The sequence below is a fragment of the Zalophus californianus genome, chromosome 10 (genome assembly GCF_009762305.2).
Source record: "Zalophus californianus isolate mZalCal1 chromosome 10, mZalCal1.pri.v2, whole genome shotgun sequence".
NCBI classification, from domain to species: domain Eukaryota; kingdom Metazoa; phylum Chordata; class Mammalia; order Carnivora; family Otariidae; genus Zalophus; species Zalophus californianus.
The window spans coordinates 71952023-71976660 of record NC_045604.1 but is presented as its reverse complement, the minus strand read 5'-3'; the positions used below and the strand labels follow the sequence as shown (position 1 = coordinate 71976660).

At 42.4% G+C, this 24638-nt stretch overlaps 2 protein-coding genes across 2 annotated transcripts; one reads left to right on the top strand and one right to left on the bottom strand.

Annotated features, from left to right (window-relative positions):
- Positions 1-210: 210 nt before the first annotated feature.
- On the top strand, positions 211-11843 carry ZNF200 (zinc finger protein 200). The gene is made up of 5 exons (XM_027611669.1): positions 211-382; positions 1072-1402; positions 2004-2095; positions 2621-2741; positions 9757-11843. The coding sequence occupies exons 2-5, from the start codon at positions 1156-1158 to the stop codon at positions 10506-10508; spliced, it is 1212 nt and encodes a 403-aa protein (XP_027467470.1). The 5' UTR covers positions 211-382; positions 1072-1155; the 3' UTR covers positions 10509-11843.
- A 4948-nt stretch (positions 11844-16791) lies between these two features.
- LOC113932562 (olfactory receptor 1F1) lies at positions 16792-22906 on the bottom strand. The gene is given in 6 exon segments (XM_035722299.1): positions 16792-17448; positions 17450-17666; positions 17669-18263; positions 19303-19410; positions 21507-21557; positions 22784-22906. Coding segments are annotated over 3 exon segments (912 nt in total). The 5' UTR covers positions 18261-18263; positions 19303-19410; positions 21507-21557; positions 22784-22906; the 3' UTR covers positions 16792-17345.
- Between the last annotated feature and the right edge of the window lie 1732 nt (positions 22907-24638).

Below are 24638 nucleotides of genomic sequence, written 5' to 3'. Positions count from 1 at the left end.
CCCAGATAGAGCCATAGAAACAGCGGTTGCCTCCAGCCTGTTCTCCCTCTGGCGCTGAGAGCTCTGCCTGTCGTCCTCGAGCATCGCCTTCTCAAGCGCAGCCTGCCGGCTCCGAGCGGGGAGACCAGGCTTCCGAACCGGAAACGAGGCACCGGTTGTGACGTATCGGCTACGGAGGCGCCCGGCTTCCCAGAAGGCACCGTGTCCTGGCCGTCCTCCCCAACTGACGGCTCCTCACGCCAATAGTCACCGGCGGCCTGTGAGGACACTCGGAAGGGCGAGGGGAGGGCTCGGCCTCTCGCGCCTAGTTTCCCGGTCTCTCTGCGCCAGCGTCTCTGGGCCGTCCCCTACGAGCGCCCAGGGGCGGCAGAGCCCCTGAGAGGTGAGGGGCTCCGCGAGGGCGGGAACCAGGCTGAGGTGGCCTGCGGGGAGCAGAGCTTGGTCCGTTGCCTGGGGAGCCTGGCCGGCTAGGGAGCTGGGAACGTACCCCAGGCAATGCCGCCGCCTGGGCTTTGTGTTAAAGGTACCCCTTGGCCGGTGGGAGAGGCTCCAGAGTGGGCCTGTTCAGCTGGGCCCCACTGTTTGGTCCCTCGCCGCTCTCAACAGGGCTTTCATGGCGGAAAGGAGTCAGCAGGTCGCGTATGGACTAATCGTGCGGCCTTGCGTTTGCTCCTTGAGCCATCAACTCCCCCCCGAAGGGCATCCGAGGGACCCGCGGTCCAAGGTGCGCAGTACGGCTTCATTTAATGGCTAGGCCAACTTCTAAGCAGATGCCCTTGGTACTGGACAGCAGGTTTCTTATCTTCTGGCCCATTGCTCTTCCCAGTGGAGTTTGCACTTCATATTTCTCAGGAGGATGATCCCTGGGGTTTGGATATCCTCTGGCTTTCGTTCTCAGAGCTTCCTCTCAGGCCTTGCTATGAGTGTCTAGTTCAGCGACCTTCCGTTTCAGTTAGGAGTTCCTCACACCAACTTGTCTTTCCTTCTGCTTTAAATTTCACGTGGCCTCACTATCCTGGCCGTATATTGGACCTGGTTTTGTGGGTAAACCATGGTTTCTCTCATCTGCAGCTCGGCTCTCTGACAGATTTCCTTCAGTAAGAGGTGACTCCTGAAGCTCTGCAAAACGAGTGTGGTGTGTGATTGCAAGGCGTGATGGCTGCAAAAGTGGTTCCAATGCCCCTAAAGCCAAAGCAGTCCTTTATACTGAGAGTTCCTCCGGACTCCAAGCTGGGCCAAGACCTACTTCGAGATGCTACTAGTGGGCCCAAGACCATCCACCAGCTGGTTCTGGAGCACTTCCTCACCTTCTTGCCCAAGCCAAGCCTGGTCCAGCCCAATCAGAAAGTCAAGGAGACCTTGGTTATTATGAAGGATGTGAGCTCAAACTTTCAGAACAGACGTAAGGAGCACATGCTGTTTCGCCAGAAGAGAAGGGAATGGTACTAGGGGCTGAAATAGGTTTTTATGTTAGTAACGAATTCAAGTTAGGATAGTGGGTATTGAAAAAAGTTGATTTTAATGTCAACCTGTTGAGGAGAGGGAGTATTTTTTCTCAAGCTGGAGTTTGAGTGGATTGCTGGGTGTGTATAAACCCATAAAATAAACAGTGTCAGTTTTACCCAAACGTTGGGAGGGTGTATATCATTTTAGGATAAAGAAACGTGGATGAATTGTTGAATTGACTGCAGTTTATGTGGAATTTTGGAAATTTTGTGCATGTTGTGGGCATCTTCAGACATGATCCTCCTCCAGCCTTCCCTTGAGTAGTAATGGGAATTTTAAAAGTTCTTAAGAGAATCATTCTTTTCATAATGAGGAGACCCTATATAGGTTCAAGACCCTGTGGTTTATGGCTTGAACTCTTCCTGGGCTCACAGAAGCAGAAAAAGCCGTAAGTTGCCTTCGGAAGGAGTGAGGACAGTGTGGCCTTAAGGTTTGGTTAGGGTTCCCATATTAGAGTCACTGATTTTTCCATTAACCACAGCTTCCTCTTTACCCAGTGCAACCTCATCCCATGGTGAAGCTTCTGCCCAGAGAAGGAATCCAGCAGAAACAGGACCCAGTGTCTCTGTATTTGAAAACTGAGCCTGAGGTGGGTTTGGTTTTCCCATTCACTGTTTTGAGTACATGACCTTCTCTGCTCTTTCAGCCCTCCCTGCTCAGCCAACCCGTGTATAAAAACACACTCTTGGGGGGCGCCTGGGTGGCTCAGATGGTTAAGCGTCTGCCTTCGGCTTAGGTCATGATCCCAGGGTCCTGGGATCAAGTCCCACATCGGGCTCCCCGCTCAGCAGGGAGTCTGCTTCTACCTCTGCCTCTCTCTCTCTCTCTGTCTCTCATGAATAAAAAAATAAATAAAATAAAAACGCACTCTTGGGAGTCAGTAAGGAGAGTGGGCTTGTTTTTCACTGCCTCCTTGGCTATTTCTGTTTTGCTTGTCCTCTGGCTCCTCTCCGAGCCTGGCTCTCTGGTCCGTGCTGCACCTGCGTGGAGCTTATAGTCCCCTTTCACCTTCCCTTCCCTGATCATTGGGTTTCAGTCTTTTTTGCCAGCAGAGCTGTCAAAGAACCAAAGAACCTCTGTTATTAAGAGGAAGGGGGCCTAATTGCTCTTTCAGGAACTGGTGGTCCTTGAGGATTTGAATATATTTCATTCCCAAGAAGAATGTGTGAGCCTGGATGCTACTCAACAGCCCACCTCAGAGAAGGAAGACAATGTTGGGGAGATGATGTTACTGGGTAAGAAATCTTGTGTGTTCATATTGAATGCTGTGGAAAAAGCACATTGTTCTGTCAGACTTTTTATTTTTTTTATTTTTTAAAGATTTTATTTATTTGAGAGAGAGAGAGAGAGAGCACAGGAGAGGGTAGGGTGAGAGGGAGGAGCAGACTCCCCACTGAGCAGGGAGCCCGATGTGGGACTTGATCCCGGAACTCCGGGATCATGACCTGAGCCGAAGGCAGTCGCCTAACCAACTGAGCCACCCAGGTGCCCCTTCTGTCAGACTTTTTAAAGACCTGATTAACACTAGCTAAGTACATGGTCACACACATTTAATTTTTGTTCTATCCCATGTGGCAGAGCCTGCACCAGCTGTGGCAGTCATTTTTCCTATATCTTTAGGGCAGCAGAGGCTGAGGAGACTTGTCTCGGTAAGCAAGACCTGCAGCTGATGTACTGACGTCAGATATTCAAACAGATAGAAAATGCAGGCAGATTGTTTCTGAGTCCATTTTCTGGATTTAGTGCTAGTCCCCCAGGAGGTGTATTTTAAATGTGTTTTCATTGGACCCAGGACTCTTTTAAGTCTTTTTTTTCCCCTTGATGTCTAGTAGCTGTGAAGTCTACTAGTGTGAATGAAAATATATCCCATGTTGATGGAAATAATATCTAGCACTTATTAAGCACCCATGTGCCATTATGTACGAGGCACTAGTCTGTTTTGCATGCATTTATTATCACATACATTTTTCACAAAAGTACTGTAGAATATAGGAGTTATTACTATTTTACAGATGACAGAACTGAAGCAGAAAAATGTTAAGAAATTGCTGAAGTTCGGGCAACCCTCTCAGGTCCCCTTCCTCTTCAGGAGCCTCGTACTATTGCTCAATAAACTTTGCTTTCCTTCCCACCAAAACACACACACACACACACACACACACACACACAGAAAAGAAATTGCTAAATGTTACACAGCAGTAGGTAGCAGAGCAGGGATTTGGACTCAGAGATTCTAACATCAGAGCTTGCAGTCTTAGCCCAGAATTATACTGCCTTCTTGCTGCATTTCTCATAACTTTTTCGGTGAATTGCCTATATGGTTGGTGAATGGGGCCTTCTTCATTTGTGCTTATTTCCCAGTAATGGTTAAAAAGTATTCTTTTGTGAGACTACATATGAACTCATCTGGCAGCAGCTTCTCTGTAAGCTAAGAGATGATTCAGCCTTTTTCTACAAATGCACTGCTAACCTAGAGTCAGGAATCCTCAAAAATCATTTTGCTGAGTGCTTAATACTTTTTACTTTGCCTTCAGGGCTGTTTGCTTCTGAGGCTGAAGTGGAACAGAAAGTGGGTTTTGTGAGTTGCTGGGGTAACAAAAATCAAATCCATGACTGTCGAACTCTGTAGTTGTCTTACATTGTGTGGTCAGGGTAGTGTGGTACATAGCCTGCTTAATTTCTCAAGTTATTCTATGTAATATTTGTTTAAGATTTTGTATATTATAGGGTGCCTGGGTGGCTCAGTTGGTTAAGCGACTGCCTTTGGCTCAGGTCATGATCCTGGAGTCCTGGGATCGAGTCCCACATCGGGCTCCCTGCTCAGTGAGGAGTCTGCTTCTCCCTCTCACCCTCTTCCCTCTCGTGCTCTCTCTCTCATTCTCTCTCTCTCTCAAATAAATAAATAAAATCTTTAAAAAAAAGATTTTGTGTATTGTATATATGTATATATGTGTGTATACACACGTTTATTTATTATTTTATTTTTTATTTTTTTAAGATTTTATTTATTTGAGAGAGAGAAAAGAGAGCACATGAGAGGGGGGAAGGTCAGAGGGAGAAGCAGACTCCCCGCTGAGCAGGGAGCCCGATGCGGGACTCGATCCTGGGACTCCAGGATCATGAACTGAGCCACCCAGGCGCCCCTATTTATTATTTTATTTATTGTAAACTCTACACCCAACATGGGGTTCCAGCTTACGACCTGACAACAAGCATGCTCTACCAACTGAGCTAGCCAGGCAACCCTAATATTTTCTTATTTTAGAGATAAGCATAAACAGATTTATTACACTGAGTTTTTCTCAGTCTTGGGTAAAATTAGCATATATTTTAGGTGACTGGTTGGTGGGTATGTTGCCAATTCCAGGAACACTTTGGTCATGGACCTTGAAACTCTCAGGCCCAATCCTCACCCATACGCAAAAGCTGATGATTTAAACCAACATTTAATAAATGCTACTTGCTGTGTCCTTAAGTAGAGTTGGATTCTGGAGTTGATTATCAGTGGGTTCAAACAATACATAGTGCCCCATTCCTGCCCTCTAAAGCTTCCAATTTGTTTTTAAAAGATAAGTCGTTCACATAAAAAGATAAGCATTACAAAACCATTGTAGCTATAAAGGGTTATGATAAGATCAAGATAGGGTCTGGACCCAGGAGCAGAGTTTGGAAGAAGACAGATTTGATTTCAGATGAGATTGAATCCATGATAGGAAATAAAGTGAGATGATTTTCTGGGCACTTGAATATTAGGAATTGGAGGTCACATGTAAAGATGTAGAGATTTGGGAGTCATCAGTATATAGCTGACATTTGAAACAGTAACATTAAGTAGTTTGGAGAGGGAAAAGTGTAAGGGAATGAACCTTGTGGGGGCAGGAATCACAGGAGAATCCTTGGCAGAGAAGGATAAACTGTGTGTCTCAGTTCAAGTGAATCACATAAAACAACTGAAAATGCAGAAAGAATACTTAAGTTTTCAAAGAGATAGTTTTCTGTGGTCATATCTGCCCTCTACTGTGCTAAGAGAATATGAGCCTTTTCAAGATTGATGCAGATTGACTACCTACTATTCAACAAAGTCAGACTCAATAGATTCCAAAAAGTAGAAATAACACAATAGGATCTATCACAGTGCAGTACAACTAGAAAGTAATAATGAAATTGGAAAAAAAAGTTCCCTTCACCAAGAAATGTTTAAACTATTAAGTAACCTTGGGTCACAGGGGAAATACAAATTAAAATTACACAATTTTTCTAGGGGCACTTGGGTGGCTCAGTCAATTAAGTCTGCCTTCAGCTCAGGTCATGATCCCAGGGTCCTGGGATTGAGCCCCATCTTGGGTTCCCTGCTCAGCAGGGACCCTGCCTCTCCCTCTCCCCCTGCTTGTGCTTGCTTGCTGTCTCTCCCTCCCTCCTTCCCTCTCGCTGTCAAATAAATAAAATCTTTAAAGAAAAATAAATTTTAAAAAATTACATAATTTTCCTAGCATATACCCTGTTTCAGAATCTATAGTATAACACAGAAGTAGATTTGAATGAATGGGAAGAAATACCGTGTTGACTAGTCAAATTTAACATTAAAACGTCAGTTCTCCCCAAGTCAGTTTATGAAGTGAATGTAATCCCTTTAAAAATACCAGTAGGACTTTTCTCCCTGGAACTAGACAATCTGATCTCTAATTCAATTGGAAAAATAAATATGAGTAACCAGGAAAATTGGAAAGAAGAGCAGTGGAGAGGAAGGGGCTCATAAAGGTGTCGGGACAGCTCAGCCATTTGGCAAATCATACCCTACTTTGCACACCAAGAAAAAGCCCCAGCAGATTGACTTAGGAATACAAATGACCAATAAACTACATGAAAAGATGTCCAGGGGCGTCTGGGTGGCTCAGTCGTTAAGCGTCTGCCTTCGGCTCGGGTCACGATCCCGGGGTCCTGAGATCAAGCCCCGCGTCAGCGGGAAGCCTGCTTCTCCCTCTCCCACTCCCCCTGCTTGTGTTCCCTCTCTCGCTGTCTCTCTGTCAAATAAAATAACATCTTTAAAAAAAAAAATGTCCAGCCCTACTCATAATTAGAAATGCAGATTAAACTTATACTAAGTTACCATCTTATTTCATCTATCAGATTTCTAGAAATCAGAAACTTAACACATTGGTAGTGAAATTGTTGGGAGACAGGTATAATACTGGTAGACATGCAGACTGATACACTCCCTATATATGGGAATCTAATATTAAAGATGAATTTACCTTTGATCCAGCAGTCCCACTTCGGAGAATCTATCCTACAGATAACAGCACACATTCAAAATAATATGCAAATGAGGTTACTCATTGTTGTATTGTTTGTGAAAACACAAGGCTGAAGACAATCCAAGTGTCTCTGCAGGGGACTAGTTGGATATGATGTGTCCACACAGCATACCATGGTAATCGCCATGCACTAGAATATAATGATCAAAATAAAGTAAGTTATATAAGAAGAAGGGAGAAAGGAAAATCTATCATCTAGAGAAACAGTGGAAGAAAAAAAAGAAACTGATAAAAACTGGTACCTATCTGGGCGATGAGTAGAATGGATGGGGACAGGGACTGGAGTAAGACTTCTTAGCATATACCTTTTCATATTTAGATTTTTGAACCATATGAACCATATATTAGCTACTAAAATTTTTTTAATCTTAAAAATTAGTACACTGGGGCACCTGGGTGGCTCATTCAGTTGAGCATCCAATTCTTGATTTCAGCTCAGGTCATGATCTCAGGGTTGTAAGATCAAGCCCCACGTTGGGCTCCGCACTAGGCATGGAGCCTGCTTGGGATTCTCCCTCTCCCTCTGTCCCTTCCCCTCCCAACCCCCCCAACCCTGCTCATGCTCTCTCACACACGTGCGTTCTCTCAGATAAATGAATAAAATCTTGAAAAACAAAATAGGGAAACCTGCTATCACTATTAAAATCATTAACTGGATAAAGCAAAAAGATAAGAAGAATAAATATTGGGGTGCCTGAGTGGCACATTCGGGTTAAGCATCTGCCCTCGGCTCAGGTCATGGTCCCAGCATCCAGGGATGGAGCCCCACGTTAGGCTCCCTGGCAGGGAGCCTACTTTGCCCTGTCATGCCCGCTTGTGCTCTCTTGTTATCTCTGTTTCTCAAATAAATAAAATCTTTAAAAAGAAGAAAAAAGGGCGCCTGGGTGGCTCAGTTGGTTGGGCGACTGCCTTCGGCTCAGGTCATGATCCTGGAGTCCCGGGATCGAGTCCCGCATCGGGCTCCCTGCTCAGCAGGGAGTCTGCTTCTCCCTCTGACCCTCCCCCCTCTCATGCTCGCTCTCTCGCTCGCTCTCTCTCTCTCTCATTCTCTCTCTCAAATAAATAAATAAAATCTTTAAAAAAAATAAATAAAAAGAAGAAAAAATACTGGGAAGGGACGGAACCAAAATATGGTTTGTACTTAGAAAATCTAAAAGGATCAACAAAAACATCCTTAATAGTTTTAAAGTAGGTAGATAGGGAATGTTTAACAATAGCATTCTTAAAGTAACACAAAATGATGGAAGCTGTCATTCAGGATGGCTATAAAATAGTTAACTACAGGGGCTCCTGGGTGGCTCAGTCATTAGGTGTCTGCCTTCAGCTCAGGTCATGATCTCAGGGTCCTGGGATCCAGCCCTGTGTTGGGCTTCCTGCTCAGCAGGAAGCCTGCTTCTCTTCTCTCCTGATTCCCCTGCTTTGTGTTTCCTCTATCGCTGTCTCTCTCTGTCAAATAAATAAATGTATAAAATCTTAAAAAAAAAAAGTTAAGTGTAAATATAAGTTATAAAGGAATGGCTAGAAAATAGAAAATTTGTCAGATTTTGATACTTTTTTATGGTTAATTTGTGGAGTTACAGAGAAAGACTTCAGCTAAATATTTACATCAGTAGTGATTGACACAGATTGATTTGCAATATGTAAAATTTATTTAAATTTATAAAAATCTCAGCCCAATAAATTACTAGTTTGTAATAACAAAGTACAAAAAAAACTAAAATGAGAAAACATTTCATACCCATTAAATGTTTTTAAGTTCAATCTAATGCTGGCAAGATTAGGTAAAATTGATACCCACATGTTGATGGTTGTATTAAAATTGGTAAGCTTCTTTTGAAAGAAGTGTGGCAATCTCTGTCAAGAGCTGTGATAATTATTGCCGTTTGCTTTGACCCAGCATTTCATTACCTAAGGGAGTGAATGAAAAAGAAAACGCCTTTTGGTGTGAAATTGCAAAGTCCAGCAAAGATGCATATTCCAGCTGTGATTAGCCACATACTGAAGTGGTCGATTTAACCCTTTATTTTCAGCTAGTTGCCCAGAGTTTTGGGGGTCCCTTGTCACCCACCTTTTCACGGCATGCTTTTTTTTTTTACTTTGTTACCTAGTCTTTATAATGTTATTTTACACAGACTTCTTTTGGAGGTATAAATACAGAACAGTCTACAAATCATAAGTGTTCCCCTCCAATTTCCACAAAATGTACACATTTGTCTAACCACCACTCAAATTGACTATTCCTTGCATCCCAGAAGTCCATCTTGTGCCCACTGCCCAATTACTACTCCCGAAGCTTCCTCCCCTAAAAATACCACATTGTTTTCTACCATAATTTATAGTTTTATTATTTGTGGTAATCACTGTAATGCCCAAATAATCACCCACTGAGTGAATGTGATATGCCTTCATTATTTTTGGTCATTTAAATTGTTGCCAGTTTTTCAGTATATAGGACTATACAGTATAGGACACTATATGGTATGATCTAATCCTATAATACCGTAATATTTAGTGTAGTGAAAATCTAGAAATAACTCATCTTACTGTTCACTTACTAGCCTCCTATAAAGAGTATGAGTGGTACCCTTTTTAGTATTTATGTCCTTCATCCCTTGATCCTTAGCTCACTGCTCTACACAGAATATAATAAGATCAATATGCACTTTTTGAGTAATTAGTGCCTATTCAGAAAGCAAACATAGGACATCTGTAGTCCCACTCATTTCATTAAAAAAAAAAAAAAAAGACTGTGTGCTCACACTGCATAGAAAGATTTATCAGTCATATATAGTGGAAAAGGAGTGTTGATAATGATTATCTGCTGATCCTCAGATTTCTGACACTCAAGATTATTGTTTGATGAGAAATCTAACTTGTTCTTTCCTGCCTGGTGTCATATCCCTCAAAAGTAGCTAAATTCTCTTTGTTTCCATAGTTAATGACGTTAATCCTGAGAGTGAAGATCTTCAGAAGGAAACTGTAGAGAATGAAGATCATAGAGAAGGGACTTCAGATTGTGATGAAGCAGATTTTTCTGTGGTCTCTGAGGAATCACCAGATTGCCATAAAGAAAGACTAAATACATCTATTCCCAAGCAAAGGAAAATGAGAAATCTTCTAGTTACCATTGAAAATGATACTCCACTAGAGGAACTCTCAAAATATGTGGATATCAATGTGATTGCACTTAGCCGAAATCGGAGAACAAGAAGATGGTATACTTGTCCTCTGTGCGGGAAACAGTTTAATGAAAGTTCTTACCTTATTTCCCACCAGAGGACTCACACTGGAGAAAAACCCTATGACTGTAGTCACTGTGGGAAAAGCTTCAATCATAAAACAAACCTTAATAAACATGAGCGAATCCATACAGGAGAGAAACCTTATTCATGTTCTCAATGTGGGAAAAACTTTCGTCAAAACTCTCATCGGAGTCGCCATGAAGGAATCCATATAAGGGAGAAGATATTTAAGTGTCCAGAATGTGGGAAAACCTTCCCAGAGAACAAAGAATTTGTGCTTCATCTGCAGAGTCATGAGGCTGAAAGGCCATATAGTTGCAAAAAATGTGGGAGAAGATTTGGTCGGCTGTCCAACTGTACCCGGCATGAAAAAACCCACTCAGCATGTAAGACCCGAAAGCAGAAATGGGATCAAGAAAGGTCTGATGATCCTGCCTCAACCTGAAATGTTTCATAAGGAATTCTGAATTCCCAGGCTGTTTGAAAATATACAGATATGTGAAAACCTCATTATAGCCAAAATTGGATAAATACCCATCTTGGCTAAAACCTCAAATTTTTAGAAAATTCATAGGGAAGAAAACATCCTCAAGGGCTATACCTCAGTTAGCATACAGGGTTAAGGAGCTTTCTTTTGTGAACTTATACAACAGTGTAGAGGCCGCAGATCCCGTTCCCAAAATGGCTCTGAATATGAGTCAGAGGCCACTTACCTGCAAGGTGAACAGAGTGACTCAATGTATACGGAAAGCATATCCATTTTTCCCCACATAGGAAATCACACTTGAGACAAAAAAATAATGCGAAGGTCCTTATCTGGAACTGTGTTCCCCTGAAAGAACCAAACTACTGATTTGTTAAGCCAATAGCTTCTGTTAGCAATTCACATAACCTTCTAAGAATACCCTGTTAAAGCCTGAGTGTTGAAAGGGATTGTTTACTCTGGAATATGGGAAAATACAGCGATTGAATGTCAAAGACTTACTCTGTCATTTTTATGTGATCTAAACAATTGATCTCAGTAACATTTGCATTTTGTAGTGAAAAGTGACTTTTACAGGAATACTTTTCACAACATACTTTTAAAGTGTCTACTGTTCTTACTGTATTTTGTCCAGCTATTGCTTAGACAGCATTCTCATGCCTTTCCATTGCCAAAAGAAGTTTGGATCGCTCAGGCCCAGCTTTTCCCCATTACTGGAAAAGCTCTTCAGAAATGTTGTCCCTCTGATGAGCCAAGAAGAAAACCTGCCCATAAAAGAAATCCAAGAGCCTGAAGAGGAAGACGAAGACATTCGCTTAGACCCATGACTGGTCAATAACCTTACCATGTGCTTAATTCCCCTCCAAGCAGTCATCAGACCCTTGGCAATGGGTGGTCACTACCTCACAAGTAAAGTGTTTTATTTTTAGCATTTGTCTCCAGTGGCTAGCTCACATTGCCCCTCATGGAGACAAGATTCCAGAGTCTTCATCGTAGTGGATATTTGTTCTCTTTCGCCTGATACCCAGACTTTTCCTGACTTGTCTTCCCAGAGGCAAGGCCAGCGGTGCCTTCACGGGACCGATCCTGTGGTGTGTTATTTTAAAGATTCCTGATCAGTTTTTGCTTTTCTTTTAGGTTTCCTAAGGTTTTACATTGGTATTTTGATTGAAATAGGTTAATCCTATAAACTATTTGAGAAAACATGTTAGCTTTATAAATTTTGTTTCCCATCCAGAAACATGCCTTTCCATTTATTAAAGTATTATATTCCTGAGTAAATTTTTCTAATTTTCTTCATGTAAATTCTATACAATTTTGTTATTGTAAATAGTTTTTTCATTGTATTTTTCTAGTTGATTATTGTTCTTACATAGGAGTTATTTTTAATTATATATTTGTGAAACTAGCCACCTCACTGAATGTTGTTAATTTTCAGTAATTTCTCAGTTTCTCAGTTTGTGGTTCAAAATTATACCATCCACAAATAATAGTTTTGTTCTTTTTCATTTTTTAAACATGTAGTTCTAAGCTTTGTTTTGGTCCAAAGCATACTAAAAAAGGACCTTTGATGGTACAGTTCAGTCCTGAGTCCTAATTCAAACACTTAAAGGCCACACATAAAAACTGTCCTTTATCAACTTTGTATTTTGAGCCTACAGTACCCTTTAAAAACCAGGGACAAAACTGGCTGCCAGCAATGTTAAATTCTCTTATTTCTTGAGAAGACTGGCTGGGGTCTGCCTGGTTATCACACCTAGAAAACAAAGGCTAATTGGCTGCCAGGCAGTGACTGGGGAGGGTGGGGTCCATGGGGCAAGACTGTTCTGTCTTCTATGAAAGGGTCTGACTACACAGTCCTCAAGGCCTTTCGGTGTGTGATACTCCCACGACGTAAACCCCCTCCCCACACCAGGAGGGGCCCTCAGTGCCCTGGGCTGTGGTGCAGATGAAGACCTGTGCAAAGTCGTTGGTAACTACTGTCCCCAGAGGCTGGGGCCTGGGCTGCCTGACTTCCCTGCACCTACCCCCTGGACCCCAGAGGGTCTGGAACAGAATGTTCCTCACTCCTGCCCTTGAGCTCAGAGCAGGATGCCCAGGGTCAGCATCCCCAAACAGGAGTACACTGGGAAGGTGTTAGATGAGAAAGTGCTCAATAAGGAGCTGACAACCAGTTAATGAAAAACAGCACACAACAATGAATGGTTTTCCAATAGAGCAGCAAGGGTCAGAACATCTGACAGACCAGATATCTGATTCCAGTAGCAACTACAAATTGAAGGCATGCATCCCCTAAAGATGCAGCACAAGGCCCTGGGCTGTAAAAGGAAGCCACGTATCCATGGAATTTCTTAGGGTGGGAGGTGGGGGAGAGGGGAGATAGAAATTCACTAAAAAATACATATGCAGCTCCATCTTGACAAGTGCTAGGAAGCAAAGGATTCTAGAAGAGTGTTACAGGTGGATTTTCCCGAGAGGACTCTGGGGCAGTGGCCTTTAAACTGAGACCAGATGGATGAGATAGCAGAGGAAGGGGGCAGCAAGGGGATATTCCAATAAGAATACATGAACAGACAATCTTTAGGTAACCTTCAATGGCTACAAGAAGTATGAAAGAATCTTCAGGCTTACTAGTAATCTAAGAATTATAAATTTGAAGAACAAAAGGTCATCTTAGGTGTATTAAACAAGCAGCATGTGTGTGTATATGTTCAGCTTGGCAAAAGGGGAATATTAGCATTCATCTATTGTGACAATGTTAAAAATTACTACGTGTCCCATCAATTTTTTTCTCAATACAAGGAAAAATAGAATACTAAAACACAACCTAAATGAATAAATATGTATAATATTATATAGCTAATCAAAAACAGTGCTTTTAGTTGGCTGGGTGGGTCTCATCCTCTCCATTCTCTTTTTAAAAGATTTTATTTATTTGAGAGAGATGGGGGGGGGAAGGAGGGGCAGACTCCCCACTGAGCAGAGAGCCTGATGCGGGACTCAATCCCAGGACCCCGGGATCACAAACTGAGCCGAAGGCAGATGCCAAAGCAACTGAACCACTCAGGCGCCCCTCTTTCCATTCTCACTTGGGCCCACTCCAGTTTCACCTTCAATTCCAACACTTCACTGAAGATTTATAGAATATTTCACCCAATACCAGCAGAACCCACATTCTTCTCAAGTGCATGTGAAACATCACCAAGATGGACCACATCTGGGCCATGAAGCACACTTTAGCAAATTTTAAAAAATAGAAATCATACAGAGTATGCTCTTAGATCACAGCGAAACTAAACTAGAAATAAATACAGATAACTGGAAAATACCAAAACATTTGTGGAAATTTAACAACACACTTCTAAATAACAGGTCGAAGAATAAATCTCAAGAAATTAAAAAATAGGGCTCTCCCACTCCCCCCTGCTTGTGTTCCCTCTCTCACTGTGTCTGTCTGTCAAATAAATAAATAAAATCTTTAAAAAAAAAGAAACCACTAAAAAAAGAAATTAAAAAATATTTTGACCTAAATGAAAATGGAAATACAACTTACCAAAACTTGTAGGATGCAGTGAAAGCAATGCTTGGAGGGAAATTTTTAGCACTGGATGCATATATTAGAAAAGAAAGATCTAAAATCAATAATCTAAGTTTCTACCTTGAGATCTACAAAAGAACAGGAAATTAAATCCAAAGTGAACAGAAGAAAATCCATAAAAAAATAGAAATTGATGAAATTAAGAACAGGAAGTCAATAGAGAAAACCAACAAAATCAAAAGCTGATTCTTTGAAAAGTTCAATACAATTGATAAACCCTTAGCCAAGCTAACAACAGAGAAATGGCACAAATACTACTGCCAGGAATGAAAAAGGGGTCATCAGTATGAATCCTTTGGACACAAAAAGGACACTAAAGGAATATTATTGTGAAAATAAGGGAAACTTTATTTTTTTCTTAAGTAGGCTCCACATCCAGCATGGAGCCCAACACAGGGCTTGAACTCAGGACCCTGAGATCAAGACCTGAGTTGAGATCAAGAGTCTAACACTCAAATGACTACACCACCCACGCACCCCAGGAAACTTCACTTTAAATGGAGTAGGGAGGCCAGAAGAAGGAGCCCTCACACCCTACCACTCCTCATCAATTACAGACCCAACAGGAAGAGAAGCTTTTTGAGTAGATACTACTTGACTACCTCAGCAGGAGAAAGAAAAGTTTTCTCCTTGCCCAGCAAGAACCCAGACAATGACAGTCACAACTCAGTCAATGAGGAGGCACTACACTTTGGAACTCCCAGTTAACTCCAGTGGACTTTTTCCTTAGAACAGCCCCTCCCAACTCCCTGCCTTTCTCTGTAAAAGAGCAGTCCTCTACTTCGTTTTCAGGGATTGCCTATGGTTTTGCCACTGCTAGCATGTCCCAAATTACAATTCTCTCCTATTCCCAAATAAACCCATTTTTGCTAGTAAAATAACTGAGTTTTACTTTTAAGGTTAACATTATGAATATCTCTATGCCCATAAATTTTATATTAATAAAAGGATAAAACAGAAATAGATAACAATTATAAACATATATGCATCTAACAAGAGAGCACCAAAATACAAGAAACAAAAGCTGGTGCTTTCTTTCAAAATTTCAAGGAACAGGTACTTTTTATCTTACTAAGAATTCTTGGATATATAGACAAAATTGAAATGTTACTATTTATTCCATTAGGCAAGCATATCAATACACAAATATGACAAATATAAAAATCACATGTTAAACTCAGAAACATCCTCTGATTCTGAATTCTCTCAGTTTTATACAAGATGTCCTTTTACCTCTCTCTCTGAAATCAAGGGAAACTACACTATCTCCTCTTTGTTCCTCAAAATCCAGAGCATCCTGTTCAGTGATGTTTTAACCAGTTTCGTATGTTGGTCAGATTTTTATGTTCTGCAATCATTTTCAAAATAAATTTAGTTATACTTTTATTTTTTTAAGATGTTATTTATTTATCTGAGAGAGAGAGAATGAGAGAGAGAACATGAGAGGGGGGAGGGTCAGAGGCAGAAGCAGATTCCCCGCTGAGCAGGGAGACCGATACAGGGCTTGATCCCGGGACTCCAGGGTCATGACCTGAGCCGAAGGCAGTCACTTAACCAACTGAGCCACCCAGGCGTCCCTAGTTATACTTTTAAATAGTATATTTCCCTCATTTTTTTTTAAGATTTTATTTATTTGTCAGAGAGAGAGGGAGAGAGAGACAGAGAGAGCACAAGCAGGGGGGGCAGAAGGCAGAGGGAGAAGCAGGCTCCCCCACTGAGCAAGGAGCCCAGTGCGGGACTCGATCCCAGGACACTCGGCGAAGGAAGCTGCTTAACCGACTGAGCCACTCAGGCACCCCTCCCTTATGTTTTATTTTAGAAACAATTACTAGGCAGCATATTTTCCTGGAGCAACTTGATAGAAATATATAAGTACAGTAAAATAAAATTGTGGAGACAATATAGTAATTTAGAAAAGCTTTATTACAAAATTATAGCAGAAAATCAGGATATAAATTAGTAACTACATAAAATATCTCTGCACTGACATAAATTGAAGGCAGGGTGGAAAAAAAGATGCAGTTGATTGACATGGCTGAGATTCTGGAAGATATTTCTTGTTTAACTTACCCATATTCCTGCTGTAATGCTGTGTGACACAGAAGGCTCAGGTAAGAAGATAAAAAATATTTAGCTTGAATGCACGGCAAAATTAGGGCTTCTTGGAGCCCTAAATGAACCCTTCCCTTTCCTGCCAGTCTGGCTCTCCAGTAAGATGTCTTCCTATCTCTACGTCTCTGTTGTGAGAAAAAGAAATCAGCGCTGACATACAGGAGATTTCCTGGCATTCACAGCTAGTGTTGGTGCTCTCCCGATGGACACAGACACTATCAGTACCACACAAGGTCATTCTGTGACTGTTACGGCGCAAAACAAAAAGAGACTACTCTGTAATCATGTCTGAACACAAAAACGTGAACACTGTCCAACCCACAAAAATGACCAAACTCCTCCCCCCTATGCTGGCTGATATGAGTCACCGCTAATTCTTTGCCAATCATAGCTTTGGCCTTAGTCTAGTCTTCCCTCCTCCTAATTTTTTTTTTTTTTGAGAGAGAGAGAGTGTGTGGCAGGGTGGGGGGGGTTGCAAAGGGAGAGAGAATCTCAAGCAGACTCTCTATGGAGTGCAGAGGCCAATGCAGGGTTCAATCTCACAACCTTGAGATCATGACCTGAGTGGAAATCAAGTCGGATGCTTAACCAACTGAGCTACCCAGGTGCCCCTCCTAGATAAAATATTTTCAGATACTCAATCAGAATCATCCCCACTATGTGACACATGTAATCCAGAGCACAGACCCAATTCTTTAAGTCTTCACTAAATTCACCTCACACAAACTCAAGTCTTTTAGTATGTCCTGTGTAGCACCTTCTTACTAAGATGCTCACTACTCTCCATGGTATGTATTCTCCCTTTTGAGCCTAATAAACCAGAATCATTCAACAAGACATATATTCCTAGTGGGTTTTGGCAGGAGGGCACTGACAGTTCTAACAGGTGATTTGGTAAAAGGATCTCTCTTTCCACCTTTAACCTGAAGCGGCTATATCAAGTTTGATCTCCCAAGACAGAAACTAGAATGATTTTCAAATGACAAATGGCTAAGTTTTGCACAATAGAAAAAACAAATATGATCTTCTTAGAAATTAGTTCCTTCCAAGATTTTCTTAGCCCATTTCATTACAAAGTAGAAAGAATTTCATAGCAACCACTTTTCCAAGAGCCCTTTTATGTCTTTGTTTCTCAGGCTGTAGATGAAGGGGTTCAGCATGGGGGTCACCACTGTGAACATCACAGCAGCTGCTATCTGTCTCAGCCAAGTGCGAGGATAAAGGGTTGAAATGCACAGCAACGATGGTGCCACAGAAGAGAGAAACCACGGCCAGGTGGGAGCCACAGGTGGAGGCGGCTTTCCATTTTCCCTTTGTGGATGGGACTCTCGGGATGGCACAGGTAATACGGACATATGAAGCCAGGATGCAAATAAATGGAGTGATCATGATCAGAGAACCCTCAGAATCATCACCTCATTGAGGTGCATGTTGGAGCAGGAGAGTTTCAGGAGGGGCGTCACATCACAGAAGAAGTGGGGGATGGCATTGTCTGCACAGAACGAGAGTCGAGCCATCAGCAGGGTATGCAAAAGAGCATTCAGGCTGGCAATGACCCATGACCCAGCAACCAGCAGGGCACAGAGCTGGTGGGTCACCTTTGTTGAGGAGTGTAAGGGGTGGCATATGGCAACAGAGCGGTCATAGGCCATCACAGCCAGGAGGAAATTGTCCATGTCGGCAAGCTCAAAGAGAAAATACGTCTGTGTGAGACACCCAGAAAAGGAGATGGTCTGAGTCCCGAGTATATAGTTGGCCAGCATCTTGGGGACAGTGGTGGAGGAGAAGCAGATGTCCACAAAGGACAGGTTGCTGAGGAAGAAGTACATGGGGATGTGCAGGCGGGAGTCCACGCCAATGGCCAGGAGGATGAGCAGGTTTCCCAGGACCATGGTCAGGTACATGCTCAGGAAGAGTACAAAGAAGGGCTGCTGCTGCTGGGGCCGCCTGGAGAGCCCAAGGAGGAGGAACTCAGAGACACGGGACTGGTTTGTCCCTCTCATGGGCTGGATGCAGATGCAGCGAACAGAAGCAGAGCTTAGAAATCTAGAAGCTATGGCTCTGGATACAACAATCCAAGCTCCACCCACACGGTCATGTTAATGAAACCTGTATTAGAATTGCTCAGTCAGGATCCACCCCTAGTCTCTACATCCTAAACTTCCAACTCCCAGTCCTAGATGACGGTGGTCCCACTGCACTAATCTTTAAAATCTTGTCAAATATAGGGCGCCTGGGTGGCTCAGTTGGTTAGGCGACTGCCTTCGGCTCAGGTCGTGATCCTGGAGTCCCGGGATCGAGTCCCGCGTCGGGCTCCCTGCTCGGCAGGGAGTCTGCTTCTCCCTCTGACCCTCTTCCCTCTCGTGCTATCTCCCATTCTCTCTCTCTCAAGTAAATAAATAAAATCTTAAAAAATAAAAAAATAAAAAATAAAATAAAAAAAAATAAAATCTTGTCAAATATAAAAACAAACAGACACAGGGGGCGCCTGGGTGGCGCAGTCGGTTGGGCGACTGCCTTCAGCTCAGGTCATCATCCCAGGGTCCTGGGATCGAGCCCCCCATCCGGCTCCCTGCTCGGTGGGGAGCCTGCTTCTCCCTCTCCCTCTGCCTGCCACTCTGCCTACTTGTGCTCTCTATCTCTCTGTCAAATAAATAAATAAAATCTTTAAAAAAAAAAAACAGACAGACACAAACAAAGCCCTTCTCTGCCATGTATGTCTCTATGTATGTATGTCTCTTTTAACATTCCCAGGCTTTCTCCCACTTCTTAGTAGCTTACAGAAACAAGTAAAACAGTTGATTATTATCAGTGTATCTCAAGCTCCAGGTGATGGATTCAGGACTCTATCATTCCCTGGATCTGGAAGATTTAACAAAGGAGGTTCTTCAAAGAATTTCCCTCATTAGTAACTATACATATAAATAACTTCACTCATTAGTAAAAAATATATATATGTATGTGTGTATCTATATATACATACATATATATATATATATATATATATATATATATATATATATATATATCCTGTTATAATCTTACCTAGAAGAAGTTGGTACTGTGGATAGCAAGGTTTCTTCACCTCTGAGGAACCAACCAATGTTCTTCTTTATTATAAGGTTTGGAAAGTATTGGAAATATTGGTAGATCCTGAGTGAGTGAAAAGCAGAATTCATTGTCTAAGCCCTCTGCACAGAGAAGGATGTTTGGGGGAATTAGAAACAGGTATTTACAGTGGCTTCCATGGCCACTGGGACCAGATCCCCTGAAAGCCTCATCCGAGACAAGCAGAAAATAATTGTCCCATCTATTTCCTGGTCCCTGTGGACCCAACAATGATGACAAAGTATAAGGATCTAACCCCTGGGTCAGAACTTGGGAGATAACTATTCAGGGTTTCCTGTTATGGAGGAAGAAGTTGACTTTTTTTCTCAACCAAAATTATGAGGTAGGAAATTACCCAAGCTTTAGAAGGGTTACAGAAGTTGGGAAGCCAGAAAAGCATGATAAATGCCCACCAGAATCCACCCCTCTGGTTGCACACATTAACACATATCCCTCTTACCAATTTATGCTTCAGTAGGAGAGACATTATCTGGCCTAACATAACACAACTATATTTCTCACAATATGGGAACAACTAAAGCCCATCAGTTACTGCATCCAGGTCTATAATCAGGATCTTGGCTACTCCAATCATGTTCCCATCATGACATTCTATTACTTCTAAATCAAACTTGAAAGCTAACCAATAACTACATATCCTATGTGTATGTAAAACAGAGGGACAAAGGCAAAGAAAAGAAGAAAGCTAGCTGGCAACAATAGAGAGATACATAACAAAGGAAGGAGGAAAATATGACTGGGTAGTCTTCATTTCCACAGGTAGCCATGAACCCTTAGTTGATATTAATAATTTTCCTTATCTGCAATCTAATTCATGTTCCCTTTGTCTTTAGCCAGCATCTCAGCTGTTCAAGTTTTTAAAAATCGATATAGTAACCTGAACTTTCATGTTGGAGATTTGACCTCCTTACAATCCTGCCCAAATAAAATGATCTAGTCTTTCATTAGCTGCCATCAGAGGACATGGCCATTCCAGAATCCACTCCAGGAAATCTTTCCATCCATAATCCTCTCTGCTACCAGTGTGTAACAGCAAAACTATTTTTTTGTCATAGTCAAAGTCATAACAATATTAGACTCTTTTTTGGTCAGTTCATCCAGCAGCAAATTGAGCCCAAATTGACCAGCAAGAAGTCTCTTCAGAGCCCAGTGTTCCTGGGATAAGAAGTAAAATTTTGCAAGTAGATCATTAGGTATTACAAAAAGTAGTGCCCACTTTTACCTCTTGTTTCCTTGCCCCATAAATTCCTGGTTGGTAGAAAGTTCAGCAGATATCGTCCACTGGTATTAAACTTACATTGTATCCTATAAAACAGCACCCTAACCTCACAAGGTAACTTCAACTGGTACCCAAACTGAGTCTTTAAAAGACCATTTCTCTATTCCATAAGGTCAAGTGCTCCAGGTGTTGGTGTACAAGTAAATTCCAGCGAATCACATGGATACCAGCCTTATCCCTTGTATTAATTATCTATTGTTGAGTAACAACTTATCCCCAAACTTAGCAACTTAAAACAGTAAACATTTATCTCACACAAATCCTGTGGGTCAGGGACCTGGTAATGGTTTAGATGAATGGTTCTAGATCAGGACTTGTCATGAGACTGCAGTTAAGTTGTCACCAGGGACCCAGTCATCTGAATGCTTGACTGTGGCTGGAGGAAGGACTTCCAAGATGGTGCCCTCACATTACCTGTGGCAAGAAAGTCTCAGTTCCTCACATCAACTTCTCCATAGAGCTAACTTGATATGTCCTTGCAACAGAGTAACTGGTTTCCCAGAGCAACTGATTCAAGAGAGCAAGATGGAAACCACACTATCTTTTGTGATGGAGCTCCTACAGTCACACACCATCATTTCCGCAAGATTCTGCTGTTTAGACAGTGCAAAGGACAGAATGGTTATGTCCCCACAACATTCAGATGTTGAAATCCTAACCTCCAAGGTGATGGTATTAGGCAGCAGTGCCTTTATGAGGTGATCTGGTCATGAGGGCAGAACCCTCACTAATGGTATTAGTGCCCTTATAACAGAAGGCCTGAGAAAGCTCCCTTGTCCCTTCCACTAAGCGGGGTTACACTGAAAGATTGCCATCTATGAACCAGGAAATAGGCTCTCACCAGACAACAAATGTGCCAGCATCTTGATCCTAGATTTTCCAGCCTCCAGAACTGTAAAAAAAATACATTTCTGTTGTTTATAACTAGCCAGTGTATGGTATTTTGTTATAGCAGCCTGAATGGATTAAGACACAGTCAGCCCAAATCAATGTGGGAAGGGATTACACAACATCAGGATCACCGGGGGCCATTTTGGCAACTGGTTATCACACTCTTTTTTATTAAGCATTTATTTATTTACTTGAGAAAGAGAGAGCAGGGGTAGGTGCAGAGGGAGACAGAGAGAATCCAAGCACTATCCACTGAGCACGGAGCCCAATCCAGGGCTCAATCCTAGGATCCTTAGATCATTCCCAGAGCTGAATCAAGTCAGATGCTTAACCGACTGAGCCATCCAGGCACCCCTCACATTTCTTTTATTATAAAGTGAGTTCCTTACCTTGAAACGATATTTGTGGGATGCAGATGGGATAGATCCATTCAACCCTAATACACAGCCTATCAGTCTTTAAGCCTCAGGTTGATTAGTGCCTTTTCGTGTATATTAGTTTCCTTTTCCTGAGAGTTTCTGTACATTCCCAGATACCTATGCTCACAAAGGTTTTCTACCTGTATCACACCACTTTCATTGTATCATCTTAAGTGACAAGTGAAACATGGAAAGTCATAAAGATCCTAAGTCTGAGGACCAAGGCTCACACCTTAACCTCTCCTTTACGTTTGCAGTATAGGCCACTATCTCCAGAATCAAATGCATACATCAACATTGCCTCCTACATCGGGAATCTTGGAAGCTTAAAGCAGCAATTCTCAAACATTAACGTGCACAGAAATCACCTAGGCATGTTGTTAAAGCAATGAATCTGAATCAGGAAGTCTGGGATGCAGCCTAAGATTATGCATTTCTAATAATCACCCAGGCAATGCCTGGTCCTCGGAGTACAGAGGCCCCCTTACCCTGAGAAGGGCCCAAGCCACCTACACCCGCTTTTGCGCCGCTGGCTCCTCAGCCAACCTCGCCTTTTGGAAAGGATATCCAAATTGGAAGTCAGACCTTGACTTCAGACAGTCCCAGCCTGTGGAAATAGAAGATAGGATTCCTGACCACCTGTGACCCATCGTAACCAGGAAGGGAAGACGATGGGGCAGGGCCCTAAAGGACCGGAGCAGGTGCAGCGGAAGGCTCATGGGACCCGCCAGTTGCCCAGGTTTTGTGGGCACCAACCCCAGAGTGCCCCTTTACGCCATTTCGGGGGAAAAGAGTCAGAGCCACTTACGGCAACGTAGACCCCCATTCCATGCAGGAGTCACCAGCCCGCCGCACTTCGTAGAAAGACTAAGCCGCACCTCCTCGCAGAGACCTTGCAGAGCGGAGACTCCGCTCCTCCTATCTAATTGCGGGGCGGGGGCGACGCAGCCTCTGATTGGTTCCGTTTGAGGGCGGGTACAGCGCTTCCGGGAAGTGATTCCAACTGATCCGCCTCTCCCGCGCCGCGCCTGCGTGTGGCCGACGGTTTTAGGGCGGTCCTCAGGCTCGCGGGCGACTCCAGACACCCAGTGGGCGGGGTGGACGTGCGAAATGTGCGAAAAGTGCGAAATTAAGGGGCTCAAAAGGCTTAGTAATCAAAGTAAGTAATATTTCAGTGCAGTGTGTTTTTTTTTAAACAAAGTTAATGCAAAAAATCCTTTAACAAAATATAAGAATTTTAAAGACAAGATAAGCTGAAAGTTAATATTATTTAACACCTTTGCTTAGTCAAGAGAAATTGTGAAATACGGCAGTTCTCTCAGGTGAAACAGGCAAAGAAGATTCTGAAGACATTACTGATGAGTTTACTAATACTAAGCTAGTGTCAAAGATAAACACAGCCAGACATTAGTTAAAGCAGTGAAAACTGATTTTATTCAGTAACTACTGACGGTAGGGGAAGGAGCTGAGCTCCATTCCATTTTCTGCAGAGGTGATTGGGCATTTTAAAGGGAGAATGAGGAAGTAGGGAGAGGAAATAGCAGAAGCTTCCGCAGTCAGGGAAGTGAAAAATTACAAAAAGCTGGATGAGAGGGTTGGTCCTTGTGAAACCCATCTGGGTTTGCTAATTGGCCCTTATGGAAGCAAGGCTCCTACCCTACCATACAGACAGGGTCCCTATCTTCAGGTGTTTCTGGAACAAATGGTACATTCTTTTGGCAGCCTTGATTTTCCTGAGGCAGGCAGTAAGGGCACCTAGGGCCATCCTAGGGATGTGGCCTTGAGCTGTTGGGTGTTAGTTGTTCAAATCTTTTAGGCCAAAGTTGAACATAGTCAAGAAGAGGGAGGAGCCTGATTAGAGTTTGGTCAAGGAGGGACTCTGTCCTTGGAAAAGTGAAATTATAAAAGATTCTGATTTGGGTGTAAATAAAATATTGCAGTTAAAATAGTGTGAGTTTAGGGGTTCCTGGGTGGCTCAGTTGGTGGAGCATGTGACACTTCATCTCAGAGTCCTTGAGTTTGAGCCCCGCTTGAGTTAGGCATGGAGCCTACTTAAAAAATAAATAAAATAATGTGAGTTTAAATATACCTACTTTTAAATTTTTCAATATTTTTGCAACCACTTTAAATGTAAAAAAAAAATAACCATTAAAAAATACATTAAAACATGCACATCAAGCTTCATTATGGCCTGGAAGGTCTGATGTGAGGTGGCAGAGAGCTGAACCAAGCCCATCAACTCCTTTAGGAAACTTCATCATCCTCTATAGTAAGTTCCCCATATTGAATCATTCCTATAATCATTTATTCACATGAGAGAATTGTTGAGCAACCACTATATTGCAGATACTATTGAAAAACCTGGTCCCTGCACTCATGGAGTACAGCCTAGTTGGGGTAGGGAGGACAGGGAGAAAAACAAAATAATTTCCTCAGCATACTGACTTCTGCTTCTCATTATTCATGAAACATGCACTTTATATGAGCCAGACCCAGGAACTAATACTCTGTGTACAAATGTGAATAATGACTCATTTCTTATTTCAAGGGCCTTATATGTTCATGGTGGAAGACCCCAAAAGAATGCAAACACCTGCAATTGAAGGTTGTACAGGTCATATGGAAAAGATAAGACAAGCAGTCCTATTGGGGTGGTGTATTGG

What these genes read in the sequence shown, in the direction of transcription:
- ZNF200 (XM_027611669.1), top strand. Translation starts at nt 1,156, where the DNA reads ATGGCTGCAAAAGTGGTTCCAATGCCCCTAAAGCCAAAGCAGTCCTTT. An exon ending in ATTTGAAAACTGAGCCTGAG is followed by an intron (nt 2,096 to 2,620) that starts GTGGGTTTGGTT and finishes TTGCTCTTTCAG; the next exon opens with GAACTGGTGGTCCTTGAGGA. An exon ending in TGGGGAGATGATGTTACTGG is followed by an intron (nt 2,742 to 9,756) that starts GTAAGAAATCTT and finishes TTGTTTCCATAG; the next exon opens with TTAATGACGTTAATCCTGAG.